General features: G+C 43.2%; 1 protein-coding gene across 3 annotated transcripts in view; it reads right to left on the reverse strand.

The window, feature by feature from the left end:
- The window catches only part of cpne5a (copine Va), a 188,974-nt gene that overhangs the window by 71,316 nt on the left and 94,826 nt on the right, over nt 1-22,832 (reverse strand). For all 3 annotated transcript variants that reach the window (XM_061257277.1, XM_061257278.1, XM_061257280.1), the window contains one exon: nt 19,307-19,370. In XM_061257277.1, the coding sequence (XP_061113261.1) occupies nt 19,307-19,370 (64 nt within the window). The remainder of the gene's footprint in view (nt 1-19,306; nt 19,371-22,832) is intronic.

Consider the following 22,832-nt stretch of genomic DNA (forward strand, 5'->3'; position numbering starts at 1 on the left):
CTCCTGATTTACCCCGCCCCCCCCTTCTGATACCCCTATCCCTGTCTAACCCCCCCCCCCCCCCCAAAAAAAAAAAAAAAAAAAAAAAAAAAATTGCACTTATGATGACGACTATATGTTAAGAACAGCAGTCCAGGTGTATTTTTCTAGTTCTGGATGTGATGCTTTGACTTGTGGTAGAACCTATGCACTTGTAAGTCGCTTTGGATTAAAAGCGTCTGCCAAATGACTAAAATGTAAATGTAAAATGTGTGGTGAGTGTCCTGGTACAAAATGGTGATGGTTCATCCACCGCTCCCTTCACTTTAAAGGCCCACACGCATCAGCCTTCTCTTTCTGGATTTAGTGTCTAAAACGGCCACAAAAGTTTCTCAAAGAGCAGTGACGTAGGTTTCTTGAAAAGTCTCTAACCCCTCTGCCTCTGCGGTCAGCTCTCTGTGTTAGCATTCTGCAAAAACATACAGCACGTCATGTCACGTGGGAAATCATTTTACAAACAGCTTGGAAAAAACACAGTTATACCCCAAAATATGCATACTTCTCCCAAAGTTTTACTCGAATCAGTATGGAACACAAATCAAAACACATGGAAAGTATGCGTGTGGGCCTTTAAAGTACTCCAAGACCATGTGGCAAAAGGTGCCAGATAAATGCAGTCCATCATTATTATTAGCACGACTTTCCTGCTAACGTGCTATCGTTGTCTGTGGTTAGATGTGAAACAGCGGCAGGTTCACAGAACGGAAGGACATTCTGCCTGCAATCAAGTGCACACTAACGCCCCGGCTCTTTCCCTCGTCCCTGGCGGTGGTGAACAGTGGTTGTTCTCTTAACCGCATGCTGCGGCACGGACGCTGGGGATGATCGTATCTTCAGGCGCACGTGAAGGCAAGGGCACGAACGTCCTTGGGAACATCTTCCTGGGACACGCATACGATTAAAATGTATAATCTCCTGTGTTTATGACTGTGTGGTGTGTGGGGGGGTAGGGAGATGGAACGTTAACGCTGACGGTCGCTCTGAAAGAGGGCACGAGGAGGAGGAGGAGGAGGAGGAGGAGGAGGAGGGAGCGCGGGCGTTTATGAGCCGTTCAGACGGTTCGTTTTTCGCAGAAGAACGTGACGATCGCACGGAGACGGAGACAGTGTCCTTATCCTGTAACCCCCTCTAATCCAGGCTCTGGAGGAGCAGCAGGCCACAGCTGCAGGAGGGAGAGCCGCGTCCGTCTGTGCCGTACGGCTGATAAACGATACCGGGGTTATTCTCATGCCAGCCACACCATTACTTCTGCAAACACATCAGCAGCGGAGATAAACAGGCCGCGCAGTCGTTTCTATCTTAAGCAGCTAAGAGCGCTCGCCGATTCTCTTTCCCTCTGCATATCTCTCCATCATCTCTATTTTTATCCATCTCTCACATTGTCTCTTCGTATCTTTTTCTTGATCTTGTTTTCCCTCTCACTCCCTCTTGCACTCGCTTGCACTTTCTTGCTCTCTCTCTTTCTCTCCCAGCAGGTTTTTGAACTTGTTTTTGCAATTGAATTTGGGCCCCCGTCTCCGTCGCCATGACGATCTGTGATTGACAGGCTTTCACTCGGACACTGAACATTGATCGTTGAGCAGAACACAGCGGGAGGCCCAGAATCATTCAGCAAACGGCCAGTGTCAGGCAGTATACTAATGGGGTGGGGCAGAGCAACAGGGTCAGCCATTTTCTCTGACCCACATCGACCTGCCCTGCAGCACGCCAGCAAGCATCTGTTTGACACAAAGATGTTTTACAGGAAAAGAGAAAAACAGGAGAAATCGGAAAGACCAATTCCTGAACCTCTAAAAATAGTCAGTGAGGTAAAACTCCTCGGTGGTAAGAAGAAGAAAAAACAAAAAACACACAAACATTGAGAAAAACAAGAAAACTCCATCGGGAAGAAATCTCAACAGGGACCCAGTTTACACAGGGAGCCCATTTTAAACGATATCAAAACCCCACCAGCGAATGCTATTCCCTCACAAAACTCAAAATTTAGGAAGCAGCTGTAGAGAAGCAGCAGCAGCTGGGTGGGGAAATGAATTGATATCCATCTAAATGAGGAATGCAGAAGAAATGAAAAGCTATTCAGTCCCCAAACACGACCGCTCAGGTGTCTGCTGATGGGCCTACCGTCGCCAATTCATATTCATCTATCCAATTGCAGTGTTGAAGGATTACCCTTCGCTTAAGCCTACTAAGGAGGGAAGAACCCCTTCTTGAAAATTTAGCACGAGGATTCAGCTGATGCCAGTAAACTGGGATGACAAATGCTGATGTCCAAGACCTGTGAAACACCACTATATCTTGTTTACCCGGCTTCATACTCAACATGGTATGACCAGCTCAAGTTAGGTTTTGAAACAGCGGGTAGCTGGTTGACCAGTTCAGACCAGCTCCATACTCAACACGGTTTGACTAGCTCAAGCTATGCTTTGAAACAGCTGGTACCAGGGTGGCCTGTAGTGTTGTGGTTAAAGTACATGACTGGGAGCCACAAGGTTGGTGGTTCGATCCCCTGTGTAGCCACAATAAGATTTGCACAGCAGTTGGGCCCTTGAGCAAGGCCCTTAACCCTGCATTGCTCCAGGGAAGGATTGTCTCCTGCTTAGTCTAATCAGCTGTATGTCACACTGGATAAGAGCGTCTGCCCAATGCCATGTAATGAATGTAATGTAATTTCAAGCTGGTCAAGCTGGATATTACACATATTACTTAGCCCGAGCAAGTAGTAAAAACCTAACCTGTACATTCCTTCCTCTCAAACACGACTTGCAGTGGACAAGTTTGACAGGCTGGACATGCAAGCAGGTCTTGTGATGTCTTCCATGAATTGAGGCAAGCTAGTGGCTACTGGGAGGCTCATCCTATCTCATCCTGCTATGGTGCTGCTTTAGCTTGTGGATGTGCCCCATGGTAACATGGTAGTGAATCTAGGCTGTGCCAATGGCAACTATGGCCAGCCTCCCTAAAGGGTGACACAGAATTGAGCTACAAACAATAGCTTTGTTAGGTACTTGCACTTAGCATACCGTGCTGCCAAGTGTTTAGACCAGTGGTCCTGAAGAGCCACAGGGTGTGCTGGCTTTGGTTTTTGTAATATCAGTATTTGTGATATTTTGCCATTCAGACCCAAGGAACCAGGTGAGGCGAATTAACTTTGTGTGTGCTGGGATGGGCTCCAGCCCCCCTGCGACCCTGATCAGGATAAGCGGGTTCAGATAATGGATGGATGGATGGATGCTTTCATTAATCAATTGTGTTACAAGGAAAGCCAACACACCCTGCAGCTCTCCGGGCCCATTTGTAGAGATGAACGCTTTATAATAATTGGTTATAAGTTATTTATAAGCTATTTGTTAATGAGAAACTAATCATTAACATACCATGAAAATGATTCATGAATAATTCATTGTCATATCGTTAATATGTTGGAAGTCAGTATATACCATTAACTAATCATTAACATATCACGTTGGGGGGGCTGAATGCCAGAGGTAAATATGTGCATGAAATATGCAGATGTTGATAAACAACAAATGCACACGAGAGGATTACAAGAAAATAGTAACCATTCACACCCTCCCGTCTTACTGTACAATAGTATTTGGTAATATGTAATCCTCCCATGTACAATCCAGAACAATTCTACTCCAGGAGTACTGGAGTCCTGTGGTTCTCTTAAGTGCCACCATTCAACGGCTGGTGCCCGCAATAAGCTGCCACAGTAATTCTTCATGTTAAGCCAAACCCATAACCGCCCTGCGGTAGATTGATACACGCGCTTCCCACAAATCTTTATCGGGCAGAGGCCGGATCCCAGCGGCGGTGGCGGTGATAAGTCTGGCGTTGGAGAGCGGGCGCGAGCCGCGGCGTTTCCTTTGTCTCCGCCGCCGTTTTCCTTCCTCCGTCTTAGCCCGAGCAAAGCTGTGACTTGGCAGTGTCAGCCCGGTTCTTATCTGAAACAACACATACTGCTGGCAGCCTCGACTCGCCGGCCAGAAATAGCTGCCTGCCACACTCGCTGGTCTCACCCGAAGCTCAATCGCCACCCAGGGGTTTTTTTCTTTTTTTCTTTCCCCCCCCCCCCTCTTTTGTTCACGTGTTCCCACGTGTCGGAACACGTGTTCCCCCCCTTGCCGCTACAGCAGGGCGTTCAGATGGCACCGTGGGGGCCAAATAAGGCCCTGCTGTATTTCAAAGCCCTTTTTAGCACCGAGGAAAGTGTTCGGACGAGGTCCGGCGCTGTATCTGCGTTCTCGCCCAACAGGGAGAGAATAACAAGCATTAGCTTCGCATAGCGAGTGAGTGTAGACAAGTGCTTTGTCTACACTCATGCCCAGTTGTGTTTCATAAATAGTGCATGGATAAAATGTGTGCCGGTGTATGCATAATATATTTTTTTGAAAGAATCTGACCACCTGGGAGAAAGTGGTTGATGAAGTCTTCGGCAAGTTGCACTGTGTGAAATTCCTCCTTATGTTATTAACATTATGCAAGGAGTGCTGATCCCAGGCTGGTTGACTTCATTGGTTCTCCTTCCCCAGTTCAGCGCACCCAGAGCAGCCAGGCAGGCTATGAAGGGAAAAACTAGGCCCTGGTACTTTGGGTTTGGTGTTGAGTCGGTAGTTTACCTCGGGCGCTACTGCAAGGAAGGCAGGAGACTCTAGGTCTGTGTATTGAAATGCAGAGATGGAAAAGCCAGGTTCAGAAAGTAAAAGTCCTCTGCAGTATTTTATTCTAATCGCTTGGATTTTGTAATTAGCACAATTCTTCAGCCAGGAGGTAGAACTAATTAGTGAAATCAGCTGGCTGGAGTTCAAAGGTGGAAGAAACCTTCTTACTGCTGGACTTTCCACCTCTGTAGCAATATTTGAAAGTGACACTACTGGAATTTAAATAATTCTATCATTTGTATAACAGCTTCCAGCTCTGTCAACTATGGGCCTCATTGAAAAACTCCAATAACAGACTCCAAAGGCAGTCAAAAGCCTAGAATCAAGACTCGATACTGAAAGCTTACTGCACTAAGGAAGCAATTGAATACACCTGACTAATCAGAAATGACTGAGAAGCCAACTGTCCAATTACTTTCGGTCCCCTAAAATTGGGGGGACTATGTATAAAAATGTGATTCCTCCGCTCATCACCCGATATGGATGTACATACCCTCAAATTAAAGGGGACTGTCTACACTTTAACCTTGGATTCATTGTTTAATTTCAAATCCACTGTGCTGGACAACACAGCCAACAGAACAGAAATTGTACCAACTGTCCATACAGAACAAACGGACTACACTGTACTTACTCATACTCAAGAGTTTTCCCCTACATCTACCTTTCCCAAGAACAAATATGGAATTGACATTTAAATCCTCGGAAGACCAGAGTGTGGGTTCTGCTGTGGTTGGAAACCACCCAGAAAAGGATGCAATTTCTCAACAGTCCCTGTTAAGTGGGTTTGGAGTAATCGGTAGGCACACCACAAGACTGGTCAAACTCTTGACATCTGCGTTGGCTGGACGGAGGAGAAAAGATTTGCTACAAGCCAGGCTTTGTTTATCATATTGTTGACTTGTATTTCATCCGTTCGATTCCACATTTGTTATGTGGAATCGGAATCTTGTTATGTTTTACCTTACATAATTAGTATGAGCTAGTCCTACACAGCAACCTAAAATGTTTGCATAAAACCAAATGACGATTAACGTCAAACAGATGACAAGAAAGGAGATATTATCGAAGATAAATATTAACGTTACAGTACAAGGTGTTCCAAATTAGACTTTCTGGCCAAGCTTTACAGTAAGGTTCATGAATTGGCATTAACTAATGTAGTTGCATTAGCTAATGACCCATGAAATTAAATTTTCATTAGTTAATCCATTTGTTAACAGCTTTGTTGCATATTTCTACATAGTATGAACTTATAATTAGTTAACAATTAACAAATATATTAACTGACTTTTTCATTCCAATATGAATTTGCAATAACTAATGGAGCTGTTAACATGAATGAATGATGTACAAAGACATTAACAGAGCTGTACAAATTAACTTGTTATTTAACTTGTTATTTAACAACTACATTAGTTCATGCCAAAGACTGTGGATATTTCCAAGTCGTGGACTGCCAAGTCACCTGTCATTTTAAACTCAAATTGTCACACTCAACATGCACCTCTTCAGATAGCATATCGGTTCTTCTTGCCTATGATAATTGCTAACTTGACTCTCAGCATAACTACCAGTTTGACTCAGGCATGGCTAACCAGCCATCGGCCTTCCCTATCTCAGGTTAACTATACTAGCTGTGCTACAGGTATAACTAGCATCTTGTCTCTGTGGACTAAAATAAAAATAATTAATAGATAAAGGGTTTTTACGCTTGTTCCTGCACTTGCTCCTGCAATCGACCCAGATATGTCTGGAACATAGTAATTGATTTTCTAAGATCAGTGCTGTTCTTCAAGCCTTTTTAGATGCACTCATAAAGTGCCTTCTGTGTGCTAAAAGCCTACATGAAAATGACGATGATGAGAATAATGGAACGTACTTCATAACAGCAAACTCCAACTCTTCCACAAACACACGAGCCTGAGATTGGAATGAAAGGTCCAGCATGTTCCCTAATGGATACTGACTTTTGCAGAAAATTGTCACAAATGACTGGTTTCATTTTTTGAAAGAGCGAAGGAAATCCCCCCTCCCCACAGACTATGGCATTATTGAACTACACTCATTGAGCACTTTATTTGGTATTTATTAGACTTTTTACTGAAGTCTTCTGCTGCTGTAGCCTATCCGCCTAGAGGTTTGATGCAATATGTGTTCAGAGATGCTCCTCTGCATGCCACAGTTGTAATGCGTGGTTATTTGCATCACTGTCACCTTTCTGTCAGCCTCGACCAGTCTGGCCATTCTCCTCTGACCTCTCTCATTAACAAGGCATTTCTGCCTGCAGAACTGCTGTTCACTGGATCTTTTTTGTTTTTTGTCTCAACAAACCCTAGAGACTGTCATGCATGGAAATCCCAAGAGATCAGCAATTTCTGAGATACTCAAACCACCCTGTCTGGCACAAACAATCATCCCACGGACAAAGTCACTTAGTCCACATTTCATGATTTTACAAGATACAAGCACAGCAAACAATAAAGAACAAAACTATGAATTAGAGGATGTCATCTGAGCTAGAATTTGCACATTAGTTTGGTTTGCCAGAGATCAAAAGCTCATTTGGTGACTCACCAGAGACTGCAATGTGGGCAAATTAATTAAAGAATAATAACTATCTGAACAAAAACCTGTACTCGTAAATTCATTACAGGATGATTTTATGACCACCTGGGCACTCTGAAGCCGAATATCTGGCCGAGACTGCCCATACAGAACTGAAAGGATAAATTATTTGCTGTGTGTGTGTGTGTGTGTGTGTGCGAGTGTGTGTGTGCGTGTGTGTGTGTGTGTGCGAGTGTGTGTGTGTGTGTGTGTGTGCGAGTGTGTGTGTGTGTGTGTGTGTGTGTGTGTGTGTGTGTGTGTGTGTGTGCGAGTGTGTGTGTGTGTGTGTGTGTGTGTGTGCGAGTGTGTGTGTGTGTGTGTGTGTGTGTGTGTGTGTGTGTGCGAGTGTGTGTGTGTGTGTGTGTGTATGTATGTGTGTGTGTGTGTGTGTGTGAGTGTGTGTGTGCCCGAGTGTGCGTGCTTGTGTACAGCACTTAATTAGATTAGATTTCAAGAGCATAATCATATGTAATCATATGTACAGGTATAGCACAATGGCACACAGTGGATGGTAATAATTACACTCAGATGAAAGATGAAGAATATTTAATTTATTCATGTTCTGTACTTTGGGTTCTGGTGTATTATACAAGTGGTGCCGGATTATATGACAGTTTCCTATTCAGAACTGCGCAGCACCCACACACACACACACACACACACAGCTACAGCTGGCAGGACAGATATGAGCTTCCGGCAGCCCTGAGAAAACCAGAAGGACCCAGGAGAGTCTTTAACTCAATGACTCAAAGTTCAAAACCCAGGCCTCTGTCCTTGAAACAGGGCGAGTTTAAGACCTTCAGTCCGGTGCCCATGTAGAGTATGGTAATTAGCATGTTATCACCATTTCCCGCCTGGTAATAACATGCTAATAGAGTTTAAAAGCAGGAATACGTAAGCAAAGAAAGCCTGTTTATCACGCCGTGGCAGGCGGGCATTCTGAGGAACTGCAGGCACAAGCCAAGAGGCCGGGGACAATTCTTCACAGGGCCGAATCCTGGCCCAGTAAACATTCATCTGTCCCAAAGCTGTTGTTTAACACCCCCAACATGCTGCGCGTCGTGGCAGCCTGGCTCTCCGAGCGGAAGCAGCATAGCTTTATCACGGCTGAGGGCCGCGTCTGTGCCCTCTGGAAGGCCTGGTCCCACCATCAATTCAATTCAATTCAATCCCATTTCATTTGCATGGCGCTTTTCAGAGCAGACCTTCCCAAAGGCAATTTACATAGTAACAGAAGGGGGAGGTGGGGGTATGGGAAATACCAGCCCTAAGCCCCCAGATAGCATATGAGGTGAACAACTCCCTAAAGGGAGGAAAAGCCCTGAAATAGTGGTGAGGAAAGACGACCCGATGTGAAGAAATCTCCAGAGACTGCGGCTATACCGGGATGCCCCTCCTCCGCTGGCCTACAGGTTGAGATGGTGACAGTGCAGGTATTAAGCTATCAGGTAATCTAGAATGTCCACATGGATGGATGGAAAATATGCAGTTCAGAGGGGAGGGGGATGAACCTGTAGCTCCAGGATGCGTCGAGGCGTGGGCATAAACCAGGGGAGGAGCAAGGCAGTCCATCACCTCACAGTGGGGGGTTGGAGTGGACGTCAGTGTGGGCTTGTAAATGTGGATCCCTGCTCACCATTTACCTCACAAATAAATGGTTCCAAAAGCAACCCTGCGATTCCGTAGAAGAACCCCATTTAGTTCACAGGTTCTTTGCCAGGCAAAACGGTTCTTTGTCTGGGAGCTTTCACACTTACTATAACACCAATGATAGCGGGTTCCATAAAGAACTGAAAAGGGTTCCTCTATGGAGATAAGCCCAAGAAGCCTTTTTTCAGCCAGTGTAGGGTAGCACCCAGCACTGCCCCAAGCCTGAACTTCAACACTCCAAGTAAATCTGGCGCTACTACATGACAAAGAAAGCTGTTCCACACATTGACAACTCTTGTGTGAATAAAACCCCTGATTGTTGCAGAACTTATCTTTAAGCCAGTCAGCTGACACAACTCAAGCTGACTAATCTGTTGACTGATTTTAACTTCCCTTAGAAAAATAAAAGAATAAAAAAAATTCCATTTACATTATTGTGCGAGTGGGGAGTTACTGTTCCAGATTGCAAAACTCCCCAACCCTGTCGGCCATATGGTGAATGCGGCGAGGAGGAACTGGTTTGGATACGAGCTCTAGGTTTGGATACCAACAGGCCTACAGCAGGTACAAGTAATGTGCAAGGAGGGCTGGGAGTTGGCAGCAAGCTCAAGCCGGCAGACAAATTCGGTAAGCAAGACGGGGCTCGTCCAATGCCGGTCGGGTATTTTGGCACAAGCGGCTGGCTGTGCATCGTAATTGGACAGCGGGGCGGCATGGCGACGCCATGGCAACACAGGGGTCACGGTGATGCACGTGCCACCTTGCCAGGGTATCACAACGGCTTGTGTCACACACAGGAACGCACCACATGCTGGTGGAGAATAAACTGCAGGCGGAAAATATCATATTCTTCCCCACAGGCCTCCGATGCTGACACACTGTCACAGTGTGGGGGGAGGAGTCAGTGAAGTTATTGTGTATGGGATGAGCTGCCAGATAACCATTATCTGATAAACCTATAGAAAACGCAACTAAATGACATTTTAAATAAGAGTCCTCAATGCGCATATTTAAGATTCATGAAAATTTAATTTGATGAAAAATCCATTGTGCTTGGTTACATGGACTTTCAATGCATATTCTTGGGTGCCCAGGCAGCTACCATGATTAACAATAATACATATTTTAAAGGCCTATTTCTATGTGTTAGTCTAGGCTTAATGTAATGCCAGTCACGTGTAATTTCATATTGAATCAAGTTACCAACCATGCAATTATAAAATCAATTGGTATTAAACAATATACACTGACCGAGCACCTTATTAGGAACTAATACTGGGTAGGGGCTTGTAGAGCCTTGCTTTCAAAACAGCCCCAATTCTTCCTGCCATGGATTCCACAAGATTATGAAAACATTCCTTTGAGATTCTGTTCCATGTTGACATGATTGCATCAAGCAATTTCTGCAGATTTGTCAGCTGTCATGCTGTGAAACTCCCATTCAACCACATCCCAAAGGTGTTCTATCAGATTCAGACCTGTTGACTGGGAAGGCCACTGAAGAACACTGAACTCATTGTCATGTTCATGAAACCAGTTTGAGACAACTCTTGCTTTCTGACATGGAGCATTATCGTGCTAGAACAATCGTGCTAAGCCTGTGCCCACAGCAGCCTCAGCTTTCTGTTCCCTGTGCCCACAGCAGCCTCAGCTTTCTGTTCCCTGTGCCCACAGCAGCCTCAGCTTTCTGTTCCATGTGCCCACAGCAGCCTCAGCTTTCTGTTCCCTGTGCCCACAGCAGCCTCAGCTTTCTGTTCCCTGTGCCCACATCAGCCTCAGCTTTCTGTTCCCTGTGCCCACAGCAGCCTCAGCTTTCTGTTCCATGTGCCCACAGCAGCCTCAGCTTTCTGTTCCCTGTGCCCACAGCAGCCTCAGCTTTCTGTTCCCTGTGCCCACAGCAGCCTCAGCTTTCTGTTCCCTGTGCCCACAGCAGCCTCAGCTTTCTGTTCCCTGTGCCCACAGCAGCCTCAGCTTTCTGTTCCCTGTGCCCACAGCAGCCTCAGCTTTCTGTTCTTGGCGGACAGAAGTGGAACCCGATGTGGTCTTCTGCTGTTGTAGCCCAGATTCGAGCGGTCACCTGGCCATCCTGTTTTTGTGGATAAGTAGTGGTTTCTCGCAGTGTAGCCTCTGCAGATCTGTTTGTGAAATCTTGTGCAGGCTTTACTCACCGACACATCCACACCTGACTGATGGTGAGGATTCTCACTATACCATGGTCTGGGTGAATACTCAATTCTGACTGAAGTGCAGCAACGCTGAGATATTAATAGCCGTAAGCTCTAAAATGTTTTGGTAGTTCGCTAATATTACTAGCGAGTTAGCTGTGTGACATCCTGAAAAGGTTGTTTGCAAATGGACAACTCTCAATATATATATATATATATATATATATATATATATATATATATATATATATATATAATAATAATCCTTTCATTTAGTGTGTAGCTATCACCAGCACAAGAAGAAAAGCTTGCTATGTTGGTTAAATTGTGTGATATAATAGCTAGTTGTGTAATGTGTTTTTTGATTTTGGCGTTTAAAAACTTTTCTGTGAAATTGCAAATAGGCAGTTGCGACACCCGCATACACATTTTTTAAGGTGGGCTGGGAATTCCAAATAGGAAGTGGTGAATAAGAAACTAAGCCTTGTTTAAAACCTTGAATTTAACCGAGATAAAAAATTATCAAAACCAGACTTAGCCATCTGCTTCTCTACTTTGAGGAGAACTTAACCAACATATGTAACCATGGCTGCATGCTGAAACAGTAGCCACCTTAAAGGGTTGAAGTAGTTAGTGCCAGCAAAAACGTTTTACTTTGAGGGCAAATTGCTCAAAAATATGAACGACCCCTGCTTATATTTTAATCTTTGTTAAAAGACCGTGGTATAAGCGGAGGCAACCACCCGACACGTTCTCCCCACATCATGCGTCAGAACCCTTTAATGACCACCTCGTTGTGAATTATTCCTTACTTAACTGCAGAGGTCTTCCTTGGTCTACCAGGTTCTTTCCGAGTCCTGAGCTGACCAGTGTTCTCTTTCTTCTTAATGATGTATGATGTTCCAGTTTTCGGATTTTGGTAAGCCTAAGGACTTGCACATCATGTGCTAAAATGTATAATAATATCCTTTTAATAAAAGCTGAGAATGTGAACTTTAACCACATGTGATCACTAATTTAAAATTGTGGAGTACGGAGCCAAATCAAGAAGAAATATGTCTTTGTCCTGAGACATATAGAGCTCAAAAATGTGACCTGTCATATCATATCAGAATTGAAATGCTCGACTGCATTAATAAGATGAATAGACTTCAAGGGCTAATTAAAGGTACAGGTTCCCTGGTTAATTAAAGGGAAAATCTCTCCATCTCACTCCATCCCCATTCTCTTTCCATGACAACCCCGCCCCCCTCCCTCCCACACATTTTCTTTTACTCTCTCTGCTCCTTCTCTTATGAAAATGCAGCTTCATTGAGACATATAACTGCAATACAGACATGAATTTAGTTTCATAGTAAAGGAGTACATTTTTAAATTCAAAATATAATTAATTATTATTATTATTATTCTTATTATTAGGCACTGAAATGTGCTCTGTCTGCACTCATTTCGTCAAACAATATTATAGAAACTTTTACACCATCACACAGAAATGCTAATACTGTATATGCATACTGTATATGTGAATGCATACACAGTTAAGTACTCACATGCAGACACACGCACTCACACACACATACACACACACTCACACACATACACACACACACACTCACACACACTCACACACACGCACACGCACACGCACGCACACGCACACGCACACGCACACTCACACACACACACACTCACACACACATACACACACACACACACACACACTCACACACACATACACACACACACACACTCACACACACATACACACACACACACTCACACACACATACACACCCACACACACACACACACTCACACACACATACACACACACACACACACATACACACACGCACATGCACACGCACACACACACACATACACACACACACGCACACACACACTCTCACACACACACACACACACACACACTCACACACACACACTCACACACACTCACACACTCACACACACACACACACTAATTGAAAAGAAGAGCATCTCCATTCACAGGGTCTATGCACTACCCAGAGCCATAGCTGGGGCTGAGAAACAGCACAGCCTGCTTACTCAAACAAATAAGTCAAACTGGAATCGCACAGGGCTGATGCCTTTGGTGAATTATTACACATGCAAACATTATTCGTGTTTTGTCATGTTTACTAACACGCAGTAACCACCGATAGTCGTGATGTTAAAGTGATTTGGCAAGGCCTGGATTCCCACTGGCACACAGGCTGTTTCCCAGCCTCCGGTGCATCTTACTGGTTGCATTTTTGTTTTATTCATGAAGCAAAGCAAATGTAACCGCAGAAATTGTACAAATGTACATTTGCGTATTGCGTATTAATGATAATCTAATTTAACACTTTTCAAACTCTGCCTGACTAGATAAAGTTGTAGAGAACGGTTGTCATTTAACATGGGGAAACAAAGTTACTCGTCATTATTTTGTTAAAATTAAATTAAATGTTTGTATGTATTAAAATTTGAATTCATGTACATATATTGTGTTTCCACACTCTGGTGCTCTTTCTCGCAGTAAGGTAGACTGTGTTTATAAACAGGTTTGTTTATGACCAACATAAGCTGTTTTTAATACTCTGGATTAAAACAGGGCAACTCCTTCTAAAAGCCTTTAGTCACACATGATTTATCAGATTTTTTACTCTACCCAGAGGGTGTTTAAAAACGTAATTCTGCTCTCTGTCAAACATTTTAATGTTTCCCTGTTTCCCTAGCTTCGACAGGTTGCTTTGAATGCTGGGAATATTGAAAAATTGAAAAAATGAAAAATTGAGCAGTAGCTGTGAATACATAGCCATTTCAAATGATTTGGCAAAGGGCATCATATCCAAACTAGGAATCAAGATTACTTTCTTGCTCCTTTGATAAATGTCCTGAAACTAAATTAAATGTTTATTCGGGGGGGAAAGTGTTTACATTTTCTTTGCCAATGTTTGATCGATTCACGAATCTGTCACAACTCTTAATCCTAGTATCTTTGTTCAGTTCAGAATTCATTTATTTCAGTAGTCCTTAGTTGTTGAAGAGCATTATCAAGATATACTGTATAGTATATATTTCTAGAGGCTTTCCCATTACCGATGACAAGGCTTTGGTTCTTTCAAATCGAGTTCAAAAAGCATATGCCCTCCATCACCTGCCACTCTGATTATGAACATACATGTTGGTTGAGGAGGGATATCATCTTTTTGAAATGTTAAATACAAGCTGAAATCGAAATGAACTTACTTGTCAATATACTCAAGTCTTCATAACCATACAGCCACGTTTTAAAGTATATATTCCAAAAAATACAATTGCACAATTGTAATATATCTGTCATCATCGTGCACTGTACCAGCGGGTGTGTATTAGGATTAAATGTCTGTCAATTTTCAGTTCCCCTCCAATTAATATCCTTTCACACATACCTTCCCCCCACAGCCATAGGCTACAGCTCTGTTTCCCCCTCCTAATTTAACGTCAGTCAAATCGAGCCTACGCCCTCCAAAAATTCCCCTGAAAGATCCGTTTCACTCACATATAGTATATGTCATATCATGGAAGCTAGTGCTGCTCTAACTTCCATTTCAGCTTGCCTTTAAACACAGCAAAAGTTACTTTACTGTACATGTATTACACTTTGGATACCATAACATAAGTATACTTAGAGTGAGCTCAAAGAGTTATTACCTGTCAATATCTTATAAATGTAATGAGCCACACCCTACGATAACAAACTTTCTTCACTCTCTTTCATTGAAACTTATATATTCATGACATGAATGACATGATATAGAGAATGAAACTGATAATAGCTAATAAACACAGGCCATTAACACTGGCTCATGGTCCAACTCTGCTTATTTCAGAGAAAGTACTGTAAGTTTTAATGACTCGTTTTCAATGGTGACATTTAAAAGATGTTTCATCTTCAGTTCTAAGTTCTCTGTAGCCCTTGCCAGAACCAGTCTTATTTTCCCACAAAACAAGCCTTTCAACTATAATCACATCCAAACTATACGTGGGGCTGTTTGTTAGTTTGTTTGTTTGTTAAAGTTTCAATTTTGGATATAAACAGGAAACTTCAGTTTTATTTTTTTCCCAGAGTCGAGCTTTGAGGTTAACAACCCTCAACATGAGTCTCACCAGAGGTTCTGAGGTATTCTATGGACGTCTAGCATACAGTCACAGCCCGAGGTAGCAACATGGCACTAATTACTGCTGCCTAAAAATACATAAAAATACAGTTACCCAAATAATGATCCGTTATGTACGTATTTTGAAGTGAATGAGCCTGTACACTTTCTGTAGCACAGTCTGTACTCAACATGGCTACTTCCAAACAGACATACCCATTCCTCCATTTTTTCCAAGTTTTAGCACTACATATTTAACACTTGTGTAGTCTTAACATTCTGTATTCTCCACTTGTCCTAAGGGGCAAAAATTGCCTGCCTTCACTAAACCCCTAAAATAAAGCAACGGAATTGAATTTTAAACCCTATTTAAATCTATTTTGCATGAAGAAACAACCTGTCACTCATCACAAACTTTTATCATCAAATTTCAAGCTGAAAAAAGATAATTTAGGGGGTTTTCTCTGCTGTTAAGTATAGTGATAGTGGCTGGTAATTTTTGACCCTTAAGACAACAAGGGTAACAAGGGTTACTTCTCTGTAGCCCTTCATTTTGGCTCAGTGTCCTCAGTTTCCACAGTTGCTGGCCCCTGTATAAGAGGGGAATATAAGCAAGCGCCGGAACTGATCTGAAAAGCACATTGATTGAGTTTCCCCAAAAGGAGGTGGAAATTCTCTGAGCACAATATGGGGGACCAGACAGAGGTGGCATAACAGCATGACTAATCCGCTTTTCTTATTTACCCAACACTCAGGCGCATCTGAGGAATGAATCAGCAGCTCTGCCGTTATTCTGCCTTCCAGCCGATATCCGCGGCCTCTGTCAGTCTGGGAGAGTTTGCAGCAGGACTTTGTGCTCCCGTCTCACACACGCGAGTGATTCAAGCCACTGCTTTTCTCCGCCGGGCCCGGGTCAAACGCCTAATTGTTTCGGATTCAAATACTTGCCTACGCTTTACTGAGCTCGTCGGGTGTTTTGAAACCCATGAAATGCTCTCAAAAAGTGAAGTGGCTAACCCTGCCTTCTGCCTGTTTCTGACTTTTCAAACCCTGCCTTCCTTGCCTACGTTACAAATATGTTTCTGAGGCTTTTATCCAAAGAGACTTACAGTTGATTTGATTAAGCAGGGGACAGTTCCCCCTGGAACAATGTGGGGTTAAACAACCGCTCAAGGGCCCAACAGCTGCACTGTGTCTACACTGGGGCTGGAAGCACCAACCTTCCAGGTCCCAGTCAAACACCTTAGCCACTAGGCTACAGACTGCCCCCAAGGCTGGTCCTCTTGGTTGGCTCAATTGCACCAGACGAGATAAATCGAGTGCAGAAAAGTATTTGAATCTAAAACAATGACATATTTTACCCAGGTCTGGTGCCTTAAAGCTCAGTCTCCACCAAACAGCTGACACAAGACGTGACTAGACGGCTTTATAATGTCTTTAGACATTTTTATCAGTGTGAACTGTTCAGTTTTAGAACACTGACTCCTGGCTGGCGTTTTGTCCTAAGCCTGGAGTTTTAGAACAATTAATGACTTAACGTTACAGTTAACTTGGGTCATCATGGAAACAGTTGTTTATTTGTTTACTCGGCACTTGTGTGGTGTGGACTGCCTAGTCCATACTCACAGACATTTTGAGATTTGATTTCTCTAGTCTTGTCTCGTCTTGGGCTTAACATGATGAGCCACCTAGCATCTCAACCTTCTTCACTGTGTGTCAGTGAACCTGGTCCCCTCATTTGCAACAGGTATCATTACATTTTACATTTTTGGCATTTGGCAGACACTCTTATCCACAGTGACGTACAGTTGATCAATGCAGGGTTGAGGGCCTTGCTCAAGGGCCCAACGGCTGTGCGGGATTAGAACCACTGACCTTGCGTGTCCCAGTCATTTACCACAACCACTACGCTACAGGCCGCCCTATATAACAAACCCTTGGTATCAGACAAACCCATGGCAGTCGGGCAGATTCATTCACAGGGAAAGCAACCTGAAGGGGACTATGCAGCCGACAAACCAATGGAAATGAACAAAACCTCCATTTATAGGCCTTGTTAAGCAACGTCCGAATTATAAAAGGAGTGATACACCTGCACCCGCTTCTTTAATGTGCGGAAGAAGAGGAGGACGAGGAGGAGGAGGAGGAAGATTAATGGTCCTGGAGGGAGAGAACCTGAGTCCAGGCAATTAGAGAGGCGGCGTGGGGGGGGGGAGCGATTCAGCTGGTAACAGTTTATCATTCAATTGATGTTGGAGTCGGTGCTCGACGCGGTGCTCGTCAGCCGGTGAAAGCCCGCGGCCACCTTTGTGTGTAAAACACAGAGGGCGCCAACAGAGCCGCTAATAAGATCCGCCATTGATCTGCGGGGTGGCGAGGCGGAGACGGCCGTTTGAAGTTGTAATGAGGGAGTCTGCCATGCGATTCCGGAAAGCGCCGGAAACCTCTCCCGGCAGGAGAGGGCGGATTTCGGAGCGGCGGGCCAGTTAATGCTCTCCTTCAACGGATATACAAGGTGCTATTGGTTAGGATATCAGCACACTTGGCTGACATGACTTGGCAAGTTGGATGATGGGCCCGAAGTAACACTCACAGACAAAATGGTTCCAGTAGAAACCCTTTGATTCCATTGAAGGACTCATTCTGGTTCAAGGGTTCTTTGTCAGGCAAAATGGTTCTTTGTCTGGGAGCTTTCACACTTCACACCTACTGTATGATATAAGAATAATGTCTCTGAAGGCAAGCCAAACAACGCTTTTTTTCTGAGAGCATAGAAGAAAATAATGCAACATCCAGACAGGGCTTCTACTCATAAATATAAGCTCAACAGCACTACTTTTTAAAATATCCTGCCAGTGTTCATCATTTTGAAAATGTATTTTTAATTAAAATGCACTTTGGTCTTGAAACCAGTCGCAAAAATGTTTAATTGATGGCGCCCGTGACCCTAGCCGAATTTAAAGGCCTGAGCTATTCCTCTGTGACCGAGAAACATCCCTGCTGCATTCCTATTATCATGGACGATATCTAAGCGCAGTATGTGCAGAATGCTGTTATTATATTTAGCGTCTGCAGGAAATCTCTGTGGAATGCATTTTTATCTGATATTGCGTTCTTTGAGATTTCATACGTGACATAATGAGATTCCATATCGCAATGGGACTTTCATGGGAGAAGGAAGGATCAATGCGTAAATAAATAAATAGCGCAAACGTTCCCGTTAAGCCGGCCGCCCGAGACGGGAGGCGAGAGAGAACATCGTTGAGACGCCGGCCTTTCATCTCTTCTCCCCGCGCACGTTTCGGCCCGAGAAACGATTGCGACGGAGGCGGGATTTATGATCTTAATTCAAAAATTGAAGGTTCACGGTTGGTTTGAGATGAAAGCTTCTGAACGGAATAACCTTTAACAGAACATCTCGTTTCTGATATTTGAAATGCGTTTGTTACAGTGACACAAAAAGAAAATATAGAATATAGGGGTAAAAAAAATTGAAAAACCCAAATGTCGTTTGGTCTTTTCAGTGAAAATATGAAGAAGCCCCACCCCGTCACACGTCTTAACCAATGAAATTTCCTGAGATCTGATGCTGACAGTCTAATTGTGGTAGACCATGTACACTTAAGGGATGACTTTTTCTGCAATGGTATGTGTGCTTGTATCTGTTTGTTCATCAGATAACGTTGTTTTGCCCAGCCGCGCTTATCACAGTGGTCCTTTCCTCAACAATTTCAATTAAAGATGTTATTCTTAGACATAATCTCAGAAACAATCATAATCTTCAACCCCATTCTGTACGCACTGTACTGCAAGCTGCCATCAACCGAGCAAATGAAGCAGGATAGCGGAATAGTAATGAACAAACATGACGGGAAAAATCAATGGAAAGGGTCAAGAGGAGTTAAAGCATGTTTAAAATATTTACAGTCAGTGTGGCGGACAGCTGCTACCCTCTTATGAGCCAGTTCAGTCAGAACAGTGTGGTTTGGACAGACTGCCGGTCGTGTTTTTGCCAAACTGGGAAAGCTGTACTCACCCTACAGTTCCCCAGCTCTTCCGCGGACAGGATGATGGAGCCACATTTCTTTCCGGGAATCCCGCTGGGAAGGAAAGTCGAGAAAAAATAACAGCGCAGGAGCATTAGGACCAGAAAAAGCAAAACAACGTCTTAACACCGCGGCTGCCACAGAGACTTTTCAAATGTTTCTCATGGTGAATAATAACTGCCACATTCATAATTAAAGCTACGCCGTTCCCTCATTGGGGAGGTAACCGTCTGTGCCAAAATATTAAAAGATTAAAAAGCAGCTAAAGGGGTCAAAAGAACAGCTTTACTGGCCAAAACAGTTGCACTACAGAGAAGTATTGTTTTAAATGACAAATGAAACTAATATACTATATCATGAAAGAATCAGCAAATGTATTAAACATATAATTTATTTTGTCAAAACCCTCATCCAGGCTGATCTATACCTCCTTTTATGTGCTTTACACCAGAGGTAGCAGATCCCCTGCCTCCCAAAGACATGGGTTTGGGATGTTGAGTGTATACAGTACAGCAATATTAAGTACATCACTCATGCGTACTACAACAATGTTCCACATGGGAGTCAAACCAACATCCTTCTGGTCATACGCCCCTTAACTACCCTACCACACTGCCATTTTTTCAAGGACAGGTACAGAAACCGGTTTCTGGTTGGTGCTACATTCACATGTATTTAGAAAAGTACCTTCTTATAACATTCAAAACACGTCGACACGTGTTTAGTTTTGTGCCACTTTTTATAAACTTGCAACAAAAAAAAACGGATTTTGTGATTTTTCAGGTCACAGTGCCACAGGCTATCTGGAAGACAGAGCTCAGACAGAACTTACTGTTAAGGCTGACAAGAGAAGAAAAACTGAGAATGTTCTGGAGATTTAGAGATGAGCAGTGCTCGTGGCTCAGAAACACAGTTCCCATGGTTTGTGACAGATGTTCGAGTCTCACTTCAGTTCTGAGGGAAATATATTTGGTTATTTTTGTGACAATGGAATACAATCCAATAAAATCCGTTGCAGTAATTGCATGTTGCTTTAATTGTATATCAAGAGAACAAATCAATTCTAAGGTGCCACATCTACATATTTTGTTATGAGATAATTGGTGTCCTGAATGACTGCAGTTTTTTGTGTTGGCAGCCATTTTAGGCCACGGAAACCAGGTGCGTGGACTTTTCAATCAATCAAATAAAAATAGCATTAAAAACCAGCTGACATTGTGGCTCTCCAGGACTGGAGTTTCGCAACACTGTTGTGAATAAGATATATTCCCAATCATTTGAACAATAGGGGTGCTAATGTTTTCAGCAACTGAAATTAAATTCTGCCGACTGCCAACAAACCTGGAGAGCCAATTCGTATTTTGGGCATGCCTGAACAGTGCATAATTTACTGAAATAAATGAGGAAGATTGTGAAAGTGACAGCTCACACCTCTGGTCTGCGTTTTCATACTTGGATATGGATCAACATTTCATTTTAATGGTGGGATCCAATATGTTCAATTGAATGAGACCGGTGCTTACCCAGAGATAGCAGCTGTTTCAGGGAAAATCTACAAGACTGTCTGTGTTACCCAGTTCCGAGTCTCTATTGTGTTGATGCTGTAGCTCTTTATGATATCTCCTGTAATCATGCCTCACTTCCAGTTTACGTCTATACCACTTTATTAGGTATTTATTAGACTTATTTTTTATCGAGGTATTGGACTTCTGCTGATGTAGCCTATCCACTTAGAGGTTTGATGCGTTGTGTGTTCAGAGATGCTCTTCTACATACCACTGTTGTAACGTCTGAATAGTTTTTTTAACCATTCTCTGCAAACTCTAGAGACTGTTGTGTGTGAAAATCCTGAGATACTCAAACCAACCTGTCTGACACCAATCATTCCACGGTCAAAGTCACTTAGATCACATTTCTTCCTCATTCTCACATTTTGGTCTAAAAAACAGCTGAACCTCTTGACCATGTCTGCAAGCTTGTCTGCATTTAGTTGTTTACATGATTGGCTGATTAAATATTTGCATTAACAAGCTGGTGGTGTAGAGGCTGAGTGAATAAATTCAAATGCAAATTCTGCTGACATTGCACACAAAGTGCGATCAACTCTTTTGACTAAGACTGATATTTATTAGCATTAAAGGCCAACATTTTAAAGATTTTTGATGATATGTATCATTATTGGCAACTATAAGCATTAAAACAAACAAATGAGTAATATTTTCATGAAAAAAATACTACCGGGTTTCAAAAAAAAAGAAGAGAGAATGAAAATGTAACAAAACAATAATAAAGGAACTGGCAAAGCTAAAATGGTCGCACATAAGCATTTAATGGCGATTGACCCTTCAGTACTTCGTGTCAAGTACTCAATATGACAAGTTTGATTTTAAGTGACTCTTCAGACTGGAGACCACGTTAGCTATCTGAGGGTTGATTAGGGGCCTGTTGAATACTTGAACACTTTCTTTTTCAGCCGTTTGAGCTCAGACCTCAGTATACATCTCAATAGGGGAAAGACATTTGCAAAGTGCTTCGGTGTGACATCACCAGCAGAACCCAGCAACACATCCATGCTACAGAATAGCACGTTCTGAAACCGCAGTGGAAGTGGTAGTCACAGCTTGCTTGTCACCAGTGTCTGTGCCGTGCTGTAGATGAACCTGCTCCAGACCAGCTTGTCACCAGTGTCTGTGCCGTGCTGGAGATGAACCTGCTCCAGACCAGCTTGACACCACATCCTGCGACGTGAGCGACCAGGAGGCGATGTCATATCGCAAACCTGTCTCGATATTACCCGAGGATTTCGCCCAGACGACATTGGAACCAACCAACCAATAACACACTGGGCAGTCTCTCAAATTCGCACCATTTTCTTCCCTTCTGGAAAAAAATAGTCAGTATTTTGAAATTAAAAACTTAGTAGTTTCTAAAAACTCGTTGTTTAGCAAACAAAAACTTTTTCTCATAATGCACGGACACTACAAGCACTCTCCTTCCTACCCAGCTTTCTTTGCAATCATCATTAATTTTCCACCAATAGGACCAATTTACAGGTTATTACACACCAGTGAAGTGTCAGAGAGCGATATTTGGGCCCAGAATGACAACGATCGCTCTGTTCGCTGTCAGACTAGACAACTTCATTGAAACAAACGTGTTCTATTGAGTTTTTTTGTCCCTCAGCTGTTCGCTCGTTTGCCTTGCTTTATGTTTGGTTTGGGTGTAAGGCTCATCTATCATACAGACACTAACGGTGAGATTAAGGCTAAATCCACTTTTTCATGTTTTGGAGTTCTTTTGGAGGGGCTGGGGCATGACAACACTCAATGTTTCCCCAGAAAGGGCCGGTGTAGGTGCAGTTTTTTTGTTCCAACCAAGCAGTTACACACCTGATTCTATGAATCAAGCATTAGAGTCGTTGCTAAGGAACTTGATTATTAGAATCAGGTGTGTAACTACTTGTTTGAGACAGAAACCTGCACCCACGCCGGCCCTTTCTGGTTAAGATTGAGTATC

The sequence above is a fragment of the Conger conger genome, chromosome 10 (assembly GCF_963514075.1).
Source record: "Conger conger chromosome 10, fConCon1.1, whole genome shotgun sequence".
In the NCBI taxonomy this organism is placed as follows: Eukaryota; Metazoa; Chordata; class Actinopteri; order Anguilliformes; family Congridae; genus Conger; species Conger conger.